The 13164-nt window shown below is 44.2% G+C and overlaps 1 protein-coding gene across 6 annotated transcripts in view; it reads left to right on the top strand.

Moving 5' to 3' along the window:
• Positions 1-10894, top strand: part of ZNF185 (zinc finger protein 185 with LIM domain) — a 108784-nt gene extending 97890 nt beyond the window's left edge. For all 6 annotated transcript variants that reach the window (XM_034782508.1, XM_034782510.1, XM_034782511.1 and 3 more), the window contains 6 exons: positions 39-140; positions 1543-1605; positions 5210-5275; positions 6039-6141; positions 6921-7019; positions 9041-10894. In XM_034782508.1, coding sequence (XP_034638399.1) covers positions 39-140; positions 1543-1605; positions 5210-5275; positions 6039-6141; positions 6921-7019 — 433 coding nt within the window. In that variant the 3' untranslated portion in view covers positions 9041-10894. The remainder of the gene's footprint in view (positions 1-38; positions 141-1542; positions 1606-5209; positions 5276-6038; positions 6142-6920; positions 7020-9040) is intronic.
• Positions 10895-13164: the final 2270 nt, after the last annotated feature.

The raw sequence follows: 13164 nt of genomic DNA, 5'->3' as shown, positions 1-13164 counted from the left end.
GGTTCCAGGTGTTTGTAGCCTTTTCCCTCTCTTGCCAGGTTTCCCTCAGCTTCAAGTGAGAGGATCTCCATGTCTACTGCCAGCTCTCAGTACCACAGTCCATCAGCTGTGGGATACAAATCCAACCCCAGCACTGCAAGGTAAAGAGTGGAGAAGACTTACCCTGTGTTTGTTATCCTGAGCAATTCTCTTCTCATGCACAGATCCCCACAGAGAGCCAAATCCTGTCCTTGATGCATGTGAATGGCTCTTACTGCAGTGAAATGGGAGCCCTATGAGTATACACTGTGCTTAGATAATGTGGTGACAGGCACCTTAGAGATAGAAGATAAAGCTAGAATTTGGCCCACTGAGTAGACTTCACCTGTTCTGTTTCATGTGGCTGATAAATACTTTGAGCTCTGAAATATGGAATGACCTAATAAAATGAGGCAGCTTGCAAACCTTCCTGCCCTGCTCACTTAGCCCCGGATTGGAACGCTCTGATTCCATTTGGGTCACAGGCCAGTCCGTCAAACTGGACTCATTTTTGAGGAGGGGTGATTCTGCAAAGGCATTGCATAGTGTAGGCAAGGCCAAAATACAGCTGCAGGGGGCCAGTGTAGCATATAGGCACCCGTAGTTTTATTATAGAAGGTTGGCCTGCAGGGCCACAGTGCCCTAGTCGGATAAACTTGGCCAAGCCAGGGTACTGCATGCTGGCACATGTAGTCTCTACAGGCTGCACCTTAAAGCTGAAATCAGTCCATTTAATGCAAATTATCTGCAGCTTTCAAGCTCCTGCTAAGATGCCAATGTGGGCGTCTGTTGGCTAGTGTTGGAGTGCCCTGGTATAGTGCCACACTGTTTATGATAATATCACTATGCAAGCAGAGAGTGCTCATCTGAGATGCTGGCTCTGGAAGAGTCTATGCAAAAGAAAAAGGCTCTGCTTTTCTTTCCTTAGCTGGAACACAGCTTAATTTGATCACATAAGAAGAAAGGATTAGTTGTAGCCCAAAGGCAGCCATGAAAATGAACCATGGAGAAAGATGGGTTACTTGAACTAGACCTCTGATTAGCTCATTCTCACAGGCTCTGGGAGTGTGCTGGCAGGAATGATGTCTTGTGTAGGATCTGTGACAGAGGTACAGACACATGGTGGGGAGGGGCAGGTCACTTTGAAGAGAGCATTACAAAGTGTGTGTGGGGAGAGGGGGACAAGTGCAAGGAGGTTCAGTTTCCTGATCTGCAAGAAAATCAGCACAAAGGATAACCATCAATTAGCAATGACAATCATTCTTAAGTATCACTAAGGTTTTTAATGTTAAAGGACAGAGAGAGCAAGAGAGAGCTAATGGCTATTAAATCCTGAGATTGTTGGAAATGGCCAAACTGAATGTAAATTGAGATTTCAGTGATAATCCAGTAGCAACTGCATCCCACCTTCCCCCTTGCCATGCACACGCATGTGCGCACACACACATTGTCTCTCTCACACTTCCATTAGTTCCTGACTCCTCTGATGTGAATGTTTCTGTTACTGTCTCCACCCTTCTCTAGCAAAGGGATCCTCTTTGTGAAGGAGTATGTAAACAGCCGTGAGTTATCTCCACGCGACAGCAGGTATGAGCAATCCATGACTCACTCCACAGTGGAGATGCAGAACTGAGTCTGTTGGGTTAGGGTAGTGAAACAGTCGCACTGAAATTCCAAAACCTCAGTGTTTGATGCTGTTGGGCTTCATTGCATATTTGCAAAAGTGGTTAGATTTGGTGTGAAAACAGATTTGTTGTGGGTTTTCTGTCAAAAATAGGACCATTTTTTATTGAAAATTATCTATTTTCAAGCCAAAACTCACAATGTGTTTTCAATTTTGTTTAAAGTCAGTGAAGTTATTCCAGATTCTCACCAGTGTTATTGAGAGCGATATTTGGCTCTCTTTGCTTTCTATTTATGCTCACCTGGTAAACATTAACATCTTGTTAAAATGCATGCTTGCTGTGCTTTTATCCTCACTCAGTACAGCGCTAGAGTTTATAACCCGCTGGCCACAGCAATGTTACCATTGTCAGCTTCTAGCTATTCTGGTCTCAAAAGCAGATCTCAGTGACTTAGAGATGTGCTTTTATATTTGGCATATTAGCATTCACTCGGGTGCCCACAGTATTTCTAACACAAATGTCTTCAAGAAAGTAAACAAACATGAAGCTCACTAGGGCAGGGATTGTGTCTTTTATTTGTCTGTGGAGTGCCTATCACGTTGGGTAGGTATTGGGAGTTATACTATAATCAATATTAATAATATCCTAAAATGTTAATAGGACGCCTTGTGTGAAATCCTGGCTGCACTGCAATCAATGGGAGTTTTTTCACAGACTTCAGTGAAGCCAGAATTTCACCCCAGTCTGTCCAGTGGCCAATGCCAGATAGTTACTGGTCTCATGATATATCTACACAACAAAAGCTGTGCACAAGCTAGCCTGTCTGAACTAAGCTGAATCCAGGTAACAATAGTGCAGGTAACAATAGCAGGGAAGGCAGCACAGCATGGGCTTCAGACTGTATAGCATGGGCTTGGCACAGATGCTAACGCTTGCCCATTATGAAGCCCGCACTGCGCTCTCTTCAGTTATCCACCTAGTTGGATTCAAGCTAGCTGGGTAAGCCAGCCTGTACACAGCTTTTGCTGTATACATTGTGACGGATTGAATCACAGAAACCCCCTTGGGAACTGCCAACTGATGTGCCAAGACTACTTCTGCCCCTGCTTTCCTGCCCTGGCAGCTCAGGAATCCAGCACCCTGTCTTGTTGAGCCAGACATACCCGTCTGTTCCAACACAGACCCAGGGTCTGAATTACTTGCCCCACAGCTGCAGGTTTACCTGAAAGCAGCTAACAGAAGTGTTCTTTTCTTTAACCATCAGATGCACAACTCCCAGTGGGGTCTAAACCCAAATAAATCCGTTTTATCCTGTATAATGCATATACAGGGTAAACTCATAAATTGTTCACCCTCTATAACACTGATAGAGAGATCTGCACAGCTGTTTGCCCCTCCCCCCAGGTATTAACACATATTCTGGGTTAATTAATAAGTAAAAAGTGATTTTATTAAATACAGAAAGTAGGATTTAAGTGGTTCCAAGTAGTAACAGACAGAACAAAGTGAATTACCAAGCAAAATCAAATAAAACATGCAAATCTAAGCCTCAGAGGGGTAGCCATGTTAGTCTGAATCTGTAAAAAGCAACAGAGGGTCCTGTGGCACCTTTAAGACTAACAGAAGTATTGGGAGCATAAGCTTTCGTGGGTAAGAACCTCACTTCTTCAGATGCAAGTAATGGAAATTTCCAGAGGCAGGTATAAATCAGTATGGAGATAACAAGGTTAGTTCAATCAAGGAGGGTGAGATGCTCTGCTAGCAGTTGAGGTGTGAACACCAAGGGAGGAGATGATGGTGTTGCTGGTGTAGACATATCTAATACATACTGTAGACATATTTACACCAGCAACACCATCACAGGACCTAACCAGATCAGCTACATCATCACCGGCTCATTCACCTGCATGTCCACCAATGTTATATATGCCATCATGTGCCAGCAATGCCCCTCTGCTATGTACATTGGCCAAACTGGACAGTCACTACGCAAGAGGATAAATGGACACAAGTCAGATATCAGGAATGGCAATATACAAAAACCTGTAGGAGAACACTTCAACCTCCCTGGCCATACAATAGCAGATGTAAAGGTAGCCATCTTACAGCAAAAAAACTTCAGGACCAGACTCCAAAGAGAAACTGCTTAGCTCCAGTTCATTTGCAAATTTGACACCATCAGATCAGGATTAAACAAAGACTGTGAATGGCTATCCAACTACAGAAGCAGTTTCTCCTCCCTTGGTGTTCACACCTCAACTGCTATCAGAGCACCTCACCCTCCCTGATTGAACTAACCTCGTTATCTCCATACTGATTTATACCTGCCTCTGGAAATTTCCATTACTTGCATCTGAAGAAGTGAGGTTCTTACCCACGAAAGCTTATGCTCCCAATACTTCTGTTAGTCTTAAAGGTGCCACAGGACCCTCTGTTGCTAAATCTAAGCATAATACAGTAATACAACTGAGTACAGATAATATCTCATCCTGAAAGATGTTTCAATACATTTCTTTCATAGACTGGATGCTTTCCTAGTCTGGGCACAATCCTTTCCCTTGGTACAGCCCTTGTTCCAGTTCAGGTGGTAGCTAGGGGATTTCTCATGATGGCCCCCTTTGTTCTGTTCCACCCATTTATATATCTTTTGCATAAGGTGGGAATCCTTTGTCCCTCTGGGTTCCCACCCCGCCCCCCTTCTCAATGGAAAAGCACTAGGTTAGAGATGGATTCCAGTTCAGGTGACATGATCACACGTCACTGTAAGACTTCATTATCCACTTGCCAGCAGACATCTTTACAGAAAGACTTACAGGTAAAACAGAGCCATCTGCAGTCAATTGTCCTGGTTAATGGGAGTCATCAAGATTCCAAACCACCATTAATGGCCCACACTTTGCAAAATTACAATAGGCCCTCAGAGTTATATTTCATATTTCTAGTTTCAGATACAAGAGTGGTACATTTATACAAATAGGATGATCACACTCAGTAGATTATAAGCTTTGTAATGATACCTTACAAGAGATCTTTTGCATAAGGCATATTCCAGTTACATTAGCATATTTTCATAACATTATATAGAGTGCAACTTCACATACATAATCTCCGTCCAGGTCACAAAATCATATACTTTGGTTAGCACCCTCGTTAGCATACTTAGCAGAGAGGCCAGGCACTAGGTGGGCCATAGAGCCTAAACTACCCTGTCTCACCATCAGAGTGGTCCCTTTGGGTTGGGAGTGAGGCACATTGGTGCCCGAGCAGGGAAAGCTTGTGCTCTGCTGCTCCTTATGCAGTATGTGCCCTGAGCATAAAGGGAAAATTCAGTCTGTGGTGATGACACTTTGCTGCCTTTCACTAGCACAGCACTCACTTTTAAGAAAATGTCTATTGATATTTAATTGGCAAGGGATGACACTGTTGTCAGTAAAGAGGCACCTGGTAAGTTGCTCAGCAGAACTGTGACCCAATTAGAATTTTTGGATGCTCTGCACTGATGATTAATGGTTCCGCTCCTACATGTGACTATCAAGTAATGATTCCTCCCTCCCTCTCTTCTCCAGTGACAGCTTGGTTGATTTGTCTGACATAGAGAGAGCAAGCTACCTGCACAGCAGCACCTCCCAGAGGTAGGAAAATTCATTGCGCTGGGGTGATTGCAAGGGGATGTTATACAGCAGGGATCGGCAACCTTTGGCACGTGGCTCACCAGGGTAAGCACCCTGGCGGGCCGGTTTGTTTACCTGCCGTGTCCGCAGGTTCGGCTGATTGCGGCTCCCACTGGCCGCGGTTCGCCGCTCCAGGCCAATGGGGGCTGTGGGAAGCGGCGCGGGCTGAGCGGTGAACCACAGCCAGTGGAAGCCATGATCGGCCGAACCTGCGGACCCGGCAGGTAAACAAACGGCCCGGCCACCAGGGTGCTTACCCAGGCGAGCCGCGTGCCAAAGGTTGCCGATCCCTGTTATACAGAAACATTCTTTAAGGCTTTACTGTATATGATCTTTTATATCATATGTAGGTGTTCAGTAAAATAATGTCCTTTTCTTTGGCTTCCTGGTAATGAAGCTTAGAACTGTCCAAGGAGACTAAAGAGCATCAGCCATAGTTACTGGGGGTGGTATTAAAACAGTGCTTCCTGCTGCCATGCTGCTTTGGAGTAAATACATAGGAATCTTTGCCCTTGAACTCTGGCAATCCTGCTACACCACGGATGCTTCTGTATCGGCTCTTGGCATGGCCAAGACATATGGATAGATGTCCACTTTTGTACTGCATGGTAGTGCTGGTGTTAGATCTAAGATTGCCTTTGCTCCTACTCAGAGACAGGAACTGTTTGTGTTATTGAGGTGTGGTGATGTTGTGATTCGAGTCCTTTCCTCTCCAACCCCACAGGTCATGTGAAGGTGTCTGCACTTACTGTGGCCATGAGATCCGAGACTGTCCTAAGATAATGATAGAACATCTCAACGTTTACTGCCATGAATACTGCTTTAGGGTAAGGGACATTATTATGTAATGGAACTGGAGGGGACTTGTGGCTGGGAAAGTGATCATAAGGCAATATTTGTTCAGACTTTCAGATTAAAAGCAGATTAAAAGAGATCTGGGTCCATCTTGGAGTAGGAAGTCATGTGGCCACAGATTTTGGAAGTGCCCACAAAAATTATCTTGGGCCATTGTATAAACTAATTATTGAGCTAGAAGATCCCTTTGTTATCATGTTGATTGAACTGATTTTATAATCCAGTGAAATTAAACAGCAAATTGACCATACAAACAGTGATTGTCAGGCATCGGATGGCTCAGAGGGTTTGAAATAGTAGATCACTATTTCATATCCAATAGTGACTGAAACTTGTTGCTATCTAGTGGGTAAGGTGAATTTAGCTAGTGGCCTTAGTTCACAGTTGACTATTGTCTGCATTAAAAAGTCGACTACACAATTAGCATTCCAAGCAGAGAAGCCGAGTTTTGGATGTGTTATGGAGACTGACATTCCCTCTCTTCCTGAAGTTGATATACATTCCTCAAGGTTGATGCACACTGAGGTGATGAGGTGTATATGGGGAGCTTGCTGTGATATGGCTTGTGCTTACCTGTTCTTTACAGAAGCAGAGGTTTTTAGACTTCAGGGCCATTAATCCAGCACCTTTCACCAGCTTTAAATTCACTTAAAAATTACAGAGATTGCCACTAATTTCTCAATCCTCTTCCTATATATGCTTCTAAATAGGGCTCTGGTAACCATCCAACTCCCTGTTTTTATTTCCACAGTGTGGGATTTGCCATAAGGCAATGGGAGACCTCCTGGATAAAATATTCATTCATCGTGACATTGTCCACTGTGACCAGTGCTATGAGAAGCTCTTCTAGGTGAGTGCCACTTTTTCCAGGGTTAGCATGACTGGGGGTAGATCTACACTTACCCGGTAGTTCGGCGGCAAGCAAATCGAACTTCTGGGTTCGACTTATCGCGTCTTGTCTGGATGAGATAAGTCGAACCCGGAAGTGCTCGCCGTCGACTGCGGTACTCCAGCTCGGCGAGAGGAGTACGCGAAGTCGACGGGGGAGCCTGCCTGCCGCGTCTGGACCGAGGTAAGTTCGAACTAAGGTACTTCGAACATCAGCTATGTTATTCTTGATTTTAGTTGGTCAAATCAAGCAGAAACCTGGCTTGATTAGTGAATGAAGTAGCTGTTACACATGGTTAGTATCTTCTTCAGTATCAGCTGGATACAATATTCCTCCTCATTTCCTGTACTAACCTGTGGTTGGGGCAGCAAGTTATACACACTCGTGGTGCCTGGGCTCCACCAATATTTAGGGCCTGGCTCCACCAATGTTTGGGGCCAGGTCTCTCCCCCGGCCCCGCCTGCCACCCCCATGCGCCTCCCCCGACCCCTACTTGCTGTCCCTGCTCACCTCCCCGGGTCCCCAGAGCCTGCAGCTCACACTGACTCTGCTCTGCCGGCTCCCAGCATCAACTGCTGCCGCAGGGTCCTAGTGCCCGCCCTCCATCCACTAATGGCAGGGCAGGCTGCCCTTACCCTGCCCTTACCCTGCCCTTCTGCCCTAGCCCTGAGCCTCTCCAATGCCCCAAACCCCTCAACCCCAGTCCCAGCCAGAGCCATCACCCCCCGTACCCTAATTCTCTGCCCCAGCCCTGAGCTCCCTCCTGCATCATGAACCCCTCATCCCCAGCCAGAGCCCTCATCCCCATGCACCTTAATTCTCTGCCCCAGCCCTGAGCCCCCTCCTGCATCATGAACCCCTCATCCTCAGCCCCACAGCCCTGACCCCTGCACCCCCCATCCCCAAACTCCCTCCCAGAGCGTGCACCCCCTCCCCCTTCACACACACACCCCTCCTGCCCCCAAACTCCCTCCCAGAGCCTGCACCCCTCACCCCCTTCTATGCCCCCACCCCCAGCACAGAGTCTGCACCCAAACTCCATCCCAGAGCCTGCACCCCTCACCCCCTCCTGCACACCTACCCCCTGCCCCAGCCCAGAGCCTGCACCCAAACTCCATTCAAGAGCCTGACCCCTCACCCCCTCCTGCATCCCCACCACTTGCCCCAGCCCACAGCCTACATCCAAACTCCATCCCAGAGCCTGCACCCCTCACCCCCTTCTGCACCCCCACCCCCTGCCCCAGCCCGGAGCCTGCGCCCAGCACCCAAACTCCATCCCAGAGCCTGCACCCCAGACCCCCTCCCACACCCAAACTCCATCCCAGAGCCTGCATCCTGCACCCCTCCTGCACCCTAATCCCTAGCCCAGGGCCTGCACCCCAGACCTCCTCCCCCCACCCAAACTCCCTTCCAGAGCCTTAGGCAGGAGGGGGATGGAATTGGGGGGCAAAGTTGGGGGGGGGGTTGGGTACCACCAAAATTTCTATAAACCTGCCACCCATGCCTGTGGTGTAGTGTTGCTGTGCATTGTTAAGCAGATGCCACATTCCAGCCTAGATGTGGCAGCATTGCAGTGGTGGGTGAAGTGATTCCTGCTTGTGAAGATTTTTGGGGGTCAAAAGCAGTATGAAAAGTCTAAATTTAAGATACTGTACTATATTTTTTGCCAACCTAAAAGGAACTAGATTTATTTTTTAATTTTCTTTTGTTTGGTAGCTAGCTTGAAATAAAAGGCACAAACATAAGATAAAATGCGTGGCCTCTGCCATTGCAATGAGATCAGAAATGGTTCTCTCTTTCTGATGATATATACACATGCTTCACTGTACACGACTGCTTTATTGTCACTTTTGATTAGATAAGACTAGCTAAGCTTTTGCATCCCACTCCTTCTATGCTTATATCTGCTCCAGTGGCCTCTGTAATGCCATTTTCTGTGCAGCACCCAGTTCTTGCACTCAGCTTCTCCTTTTTGCTCTTAGATCTTGAAGAACTGAAGGAGCCAACCAGTTGGAAGACTTCAGCAGTGTATATGGGAATGTATCCAGCAGTGCCTGACTGGCTAAGATACCAAATTTCCTGCTACCCCTTTCCTGGAGTTATTTCCCTCTCACCATCTCATCACAATGAATGAGTTTAACATCCACTAGTTTATTTTGTTAACAGCACACAAGACAAGTGCCGATATTAAGGAGAAAAGGGAGTGTCCTCTGCAAAAGAGAAGTGGCCTGATTTTTGAAAGGCGCTGAGCACCTCCAGCTACCATTAACTTCAGTGGGATTTGTGAGTGTTTAGCACCCTGGAAATCAGGCAGAAGCTTCTCTCTGAGGCTGATATGTTAGGATTCTCTTTTATCTTTCCTTTTCTTTGATTTTTACAATCGGAGTGCATCTTGGTCTGCATCTGGTTACATCAATCAGGCTGCCTATAGGTACTAAAGGTGTGAAAGGCCAAGCTTAGGGCCTTGGGAGCTTATCCAATGCAGGCTGAATCTAGCTGTAAGAGAAGCTTCATTCCCATATTCTGATGATAAATGACAATTGCTTTCCCCTTGCCTGCAATGGATTTTCTGAAGAACTTGCGGACTGACTTTGCCTTAATTGTGTGTGAGCTTCAATTTCCCTTTTCTTCCTACTCTCCAGTGGATCCTTCAGCAGCACGCATGTCTGCTACATGTTTTGGAGAGCTTGCACATTTTTTCACCTGGAATGCTAGTTTAACTTTGTGTGGGGTGACTCTGATTGCCTTACACAAAATGCCCAGTGAGTATTCAATTCTACTGTCCCTCATTACATGGAATATCTCTCATCTAAGATCTAAATTGACTTCTCTATAAATGCCTGTTGTTATCCCACTTCTATAATTACTGTAAATTATTTACAGCACAAATGCTGAAGCATAAAACTTAGGTTGTAACAAATGTACATAACTAAAAATATAGCTCTTGAGTAATTTTTAGCTCTCACATTCAGCCTTTGTTAAGGCTGAGAGTTATGCCACTGAGATTGTTGGTCACCTTGGAGCTAAAATATAGCTCCAAGTATTCATCACTCATATTGGACACCTCAAAATTGAGGCATTCAATCACTGCTCACTTTTGAAAATCTTGGTGTGAAGTACCTTGGGAATCACTGGAAGAGCAGCTGGGACAAGGTAGATGTGTTTGGGGCACTATTTTTGTTGCAAAACTCCTGTTGCAAGGCTGGCTCTCCCACAGTCCAAGGGGATTATTTAAAATCCCACAACACGACACTCTATTATAGGTGCTCCTTCTGCAGAAGATACACACAGCTAATTGTTAACTAATTCCATAGGTTCCTGTTTGATGTTTGATATGATCTTGCAAAGCATTGCGGAATAGGCTTCAGTTCATTATAATTTTTTTGCTTCATCGTTGTTGGTTGCTGTGTTTCTCTGTAGCATTTGTTTAACCTCTATGTACAATTCTAATAAACACCAATTTACTTACCTGTGTCACAATGTAAACATGTTCTTATTGCCAACTGGAGTCATTTGGTTTGATAGACTGTTATTTTTTTTCCTGATGACATAAGAATATTAGCATCAATAAAGCCATCACATACTTTCTGAAGGTTCAGGCTTTGGGGAAAAGGTGGAGTGGTGAGAATTCGGGGCAAAGTATTCAAAGGAGAAGGTAGGATTTAAATGCCATAAAGCCTTGCATATAGCTCAAGGCTGGATCAGCTACTGCCCTCCAAACCAGCCGCTGCTGGGCATGAGAGGGGAATCTAAATTAGAAGCTCCTGCTCCAGTCATTCCAAGAATGTGAGGGATTCTCTATTTGAAAAATTCTCCAGCATTTAGAAATGAGCACAAGTGAGTCTGTCTCGTGTGATGTTCTCGGTGGGGCTCCCTCAGACACTACTTATTTGCTCTCTGGAGAGTTCCCTGGGACCAGGGTTAATGAATTATTTTTTGCCAAGGTCCACATTTCTTGGTCAAGGTATAGTCAAGGTCCAGACTCCAGAGAAAGTAATAATAAATAACGATAATGATGATAAGTAAATAAAAAGATTTCGGGGTCTGTACAAAAGTGTCTGGTGGTCTGGATTTGGCCCACAGATTACCCCTGCCTGGGACAATTATAGAATCATAGCTATGTAGGGCAGGAAGGGGTTTTGAAAAGCCATCCAGTCCAGCCCCTGTACTGAAGCAGGACCAAGCATGCTTCTGTGGTCCTGGAAGCTTTCCATGAGATGATGCTTATGTGTAGAGTTGCACAGAATTTTCCAACTTTTTTCCCCAAAGACATTTTAAATCAAATATTCAAATTACCTTAGTCCATCCCGTGCTTAGCTGCACATTGGGCTACCCACATTTTCTATCCTTGCCTGTCAACTGCCCTTCAAATCTTCCCAAATTTTTTGATAACAATACGTCAGCAATTTTCACCAAAAAAATTTCAGTTTTCCAGTCAGCCCTGTAGCTGGTGGAAATTTTATTTTTTTTAAAAATGCATCGACATTTTTTTTTAAAAACAGTATAAAAAGTCAAAAAAGAAGCATTTTTTAAACTGTTTTTTTCAGTTAACTCTACTCGTGTTCCCAGGAGTGTTCCCTCAGATGTGACTTCTGCATTTTTGGGGACATTCTAATTAGCAGGATAGTGCTTTTCAGCAGTGTGTGCTCTTCCTGGGAGTGGTTTCTAAATACCTGTTGCATGTGTTGTATTGACACATTGAGAGTTGCTCTAAATTCTCACCAAATAGCCTTTTGCCAAAAAACATAGAGACACTATGTTCCAAAAGTGACGTTGCATCCAGGGCTTTGGAGCGGAGCCCAGAGCTGGAGCGCGGAGCAGTGGAGCTGCAGGTTTTTGCCTGGAGCTGGAGTGGAGCCAGAGCACAGAAAATCTTGACTGCTCCACTACTCCAGTTTTTTTTTTTTCCCCATTTTCAATCCAAAATGAATGATATTTAGCAAGAAAGTCCTAAAGGTGCCAAAAAATTTCAGATTGTATATCAATTGATATTAAAATCTACTTTACCACTTTACGTAATATGTCACAGTTATTCTCACTTCGGCCGAAATCAGGATTTAATGTACAGATACAAAATTACAAAGTTTTTTGGAGATATGTTTTATTAAAGAATCAGATAATTATCAGACATCCGGCAACACTGCAGACTGCTCCCACCCTCATGCCAAGGTTAGGCGAGTACGTACTGCATAGATTAGTTAGATAGTTAGATTAGCATGGGTTGATACTTTTGTAAGGGTTGATCAACAAGACGTGCTGAGTGCTGAGATTACAGAAAAGTGTGAGCAAGACGCAACATTTAAGATATCACAAACAGGTATATTGCTAAAAAAATGTTTTTGTTTATTGATATATTAAGATATCGCAAGAGATATTAACCACTTAAGCTCATTTCTCACACAGGCTCCCGTTAACGGTACATTTGTTCATTTGTACGTGCTCCTGTATCACCCTAGCGGACTTATTTTATATGTCATCTGTGCAACGGTCTTTTGGTAGCGTTGTTTGTAATTTTAAATTTACTGAAAAAGTCGCATGCAGCAGGCATATAAATGTACAGTAAACATTTTTGCATAAATTAGGAGTGATTTTTGTGATATATCCAGAGTGATTGGAAAATGTCCAACACAACTTTGGGTGTGAATCCTTAGGTCATTTTAAGAAAAAATGTTTCTGTGAACATGTGTCCTAAAATTCTTCCTAAGGGAACTACAGTCCCTTCAAGGAAGTGATAAAAAGTTAATTTCTGATTAATATCTCAAAAACGCTTTAATATAAAGTCTGTGTCTTAGTGTTAGTATGTGCTACCTAATGACATTATCCAAAATTATTTAAACCATAGGCATCCCGAACTGGCGGTCGGTCATTTTTATTTCATATTTCAAGAAAGGCTTGTCGTCGACTGCCCCTGGCTATGAGCGGTAATACTATGTTCCATAATAAGTTAATAATTTTGGGTTATTATTAATTATTATGTTTAAAATTTATGGTTCCAAAGTTGAAAAATAAGTAATAAGTAAAATTGTTTGTATCATTCTAAGCATCTAAGCAGATTAAAATTTTTAAACAGTTTCTTCGGAAACAATTAATTATACAAAATAAATTA

This window comes from Trachemys scripta, chromosome 9 (assembly GCF_013100865.1).
Source record: "Trachemys scripta elegans isolate TJP31775 chromosome 9, CAS_Tse_1.0, whole genome shotgun sequence".
NCBI lineage: Eukaryota > Metazoa > Chordata > Testudines > Emydidae > Trachemys > Trachemys scripta.
Note: the sequence above shows the minus strand (reverse complement) of the source record. Positions and strands in the feature narration are given on the sequence as shown.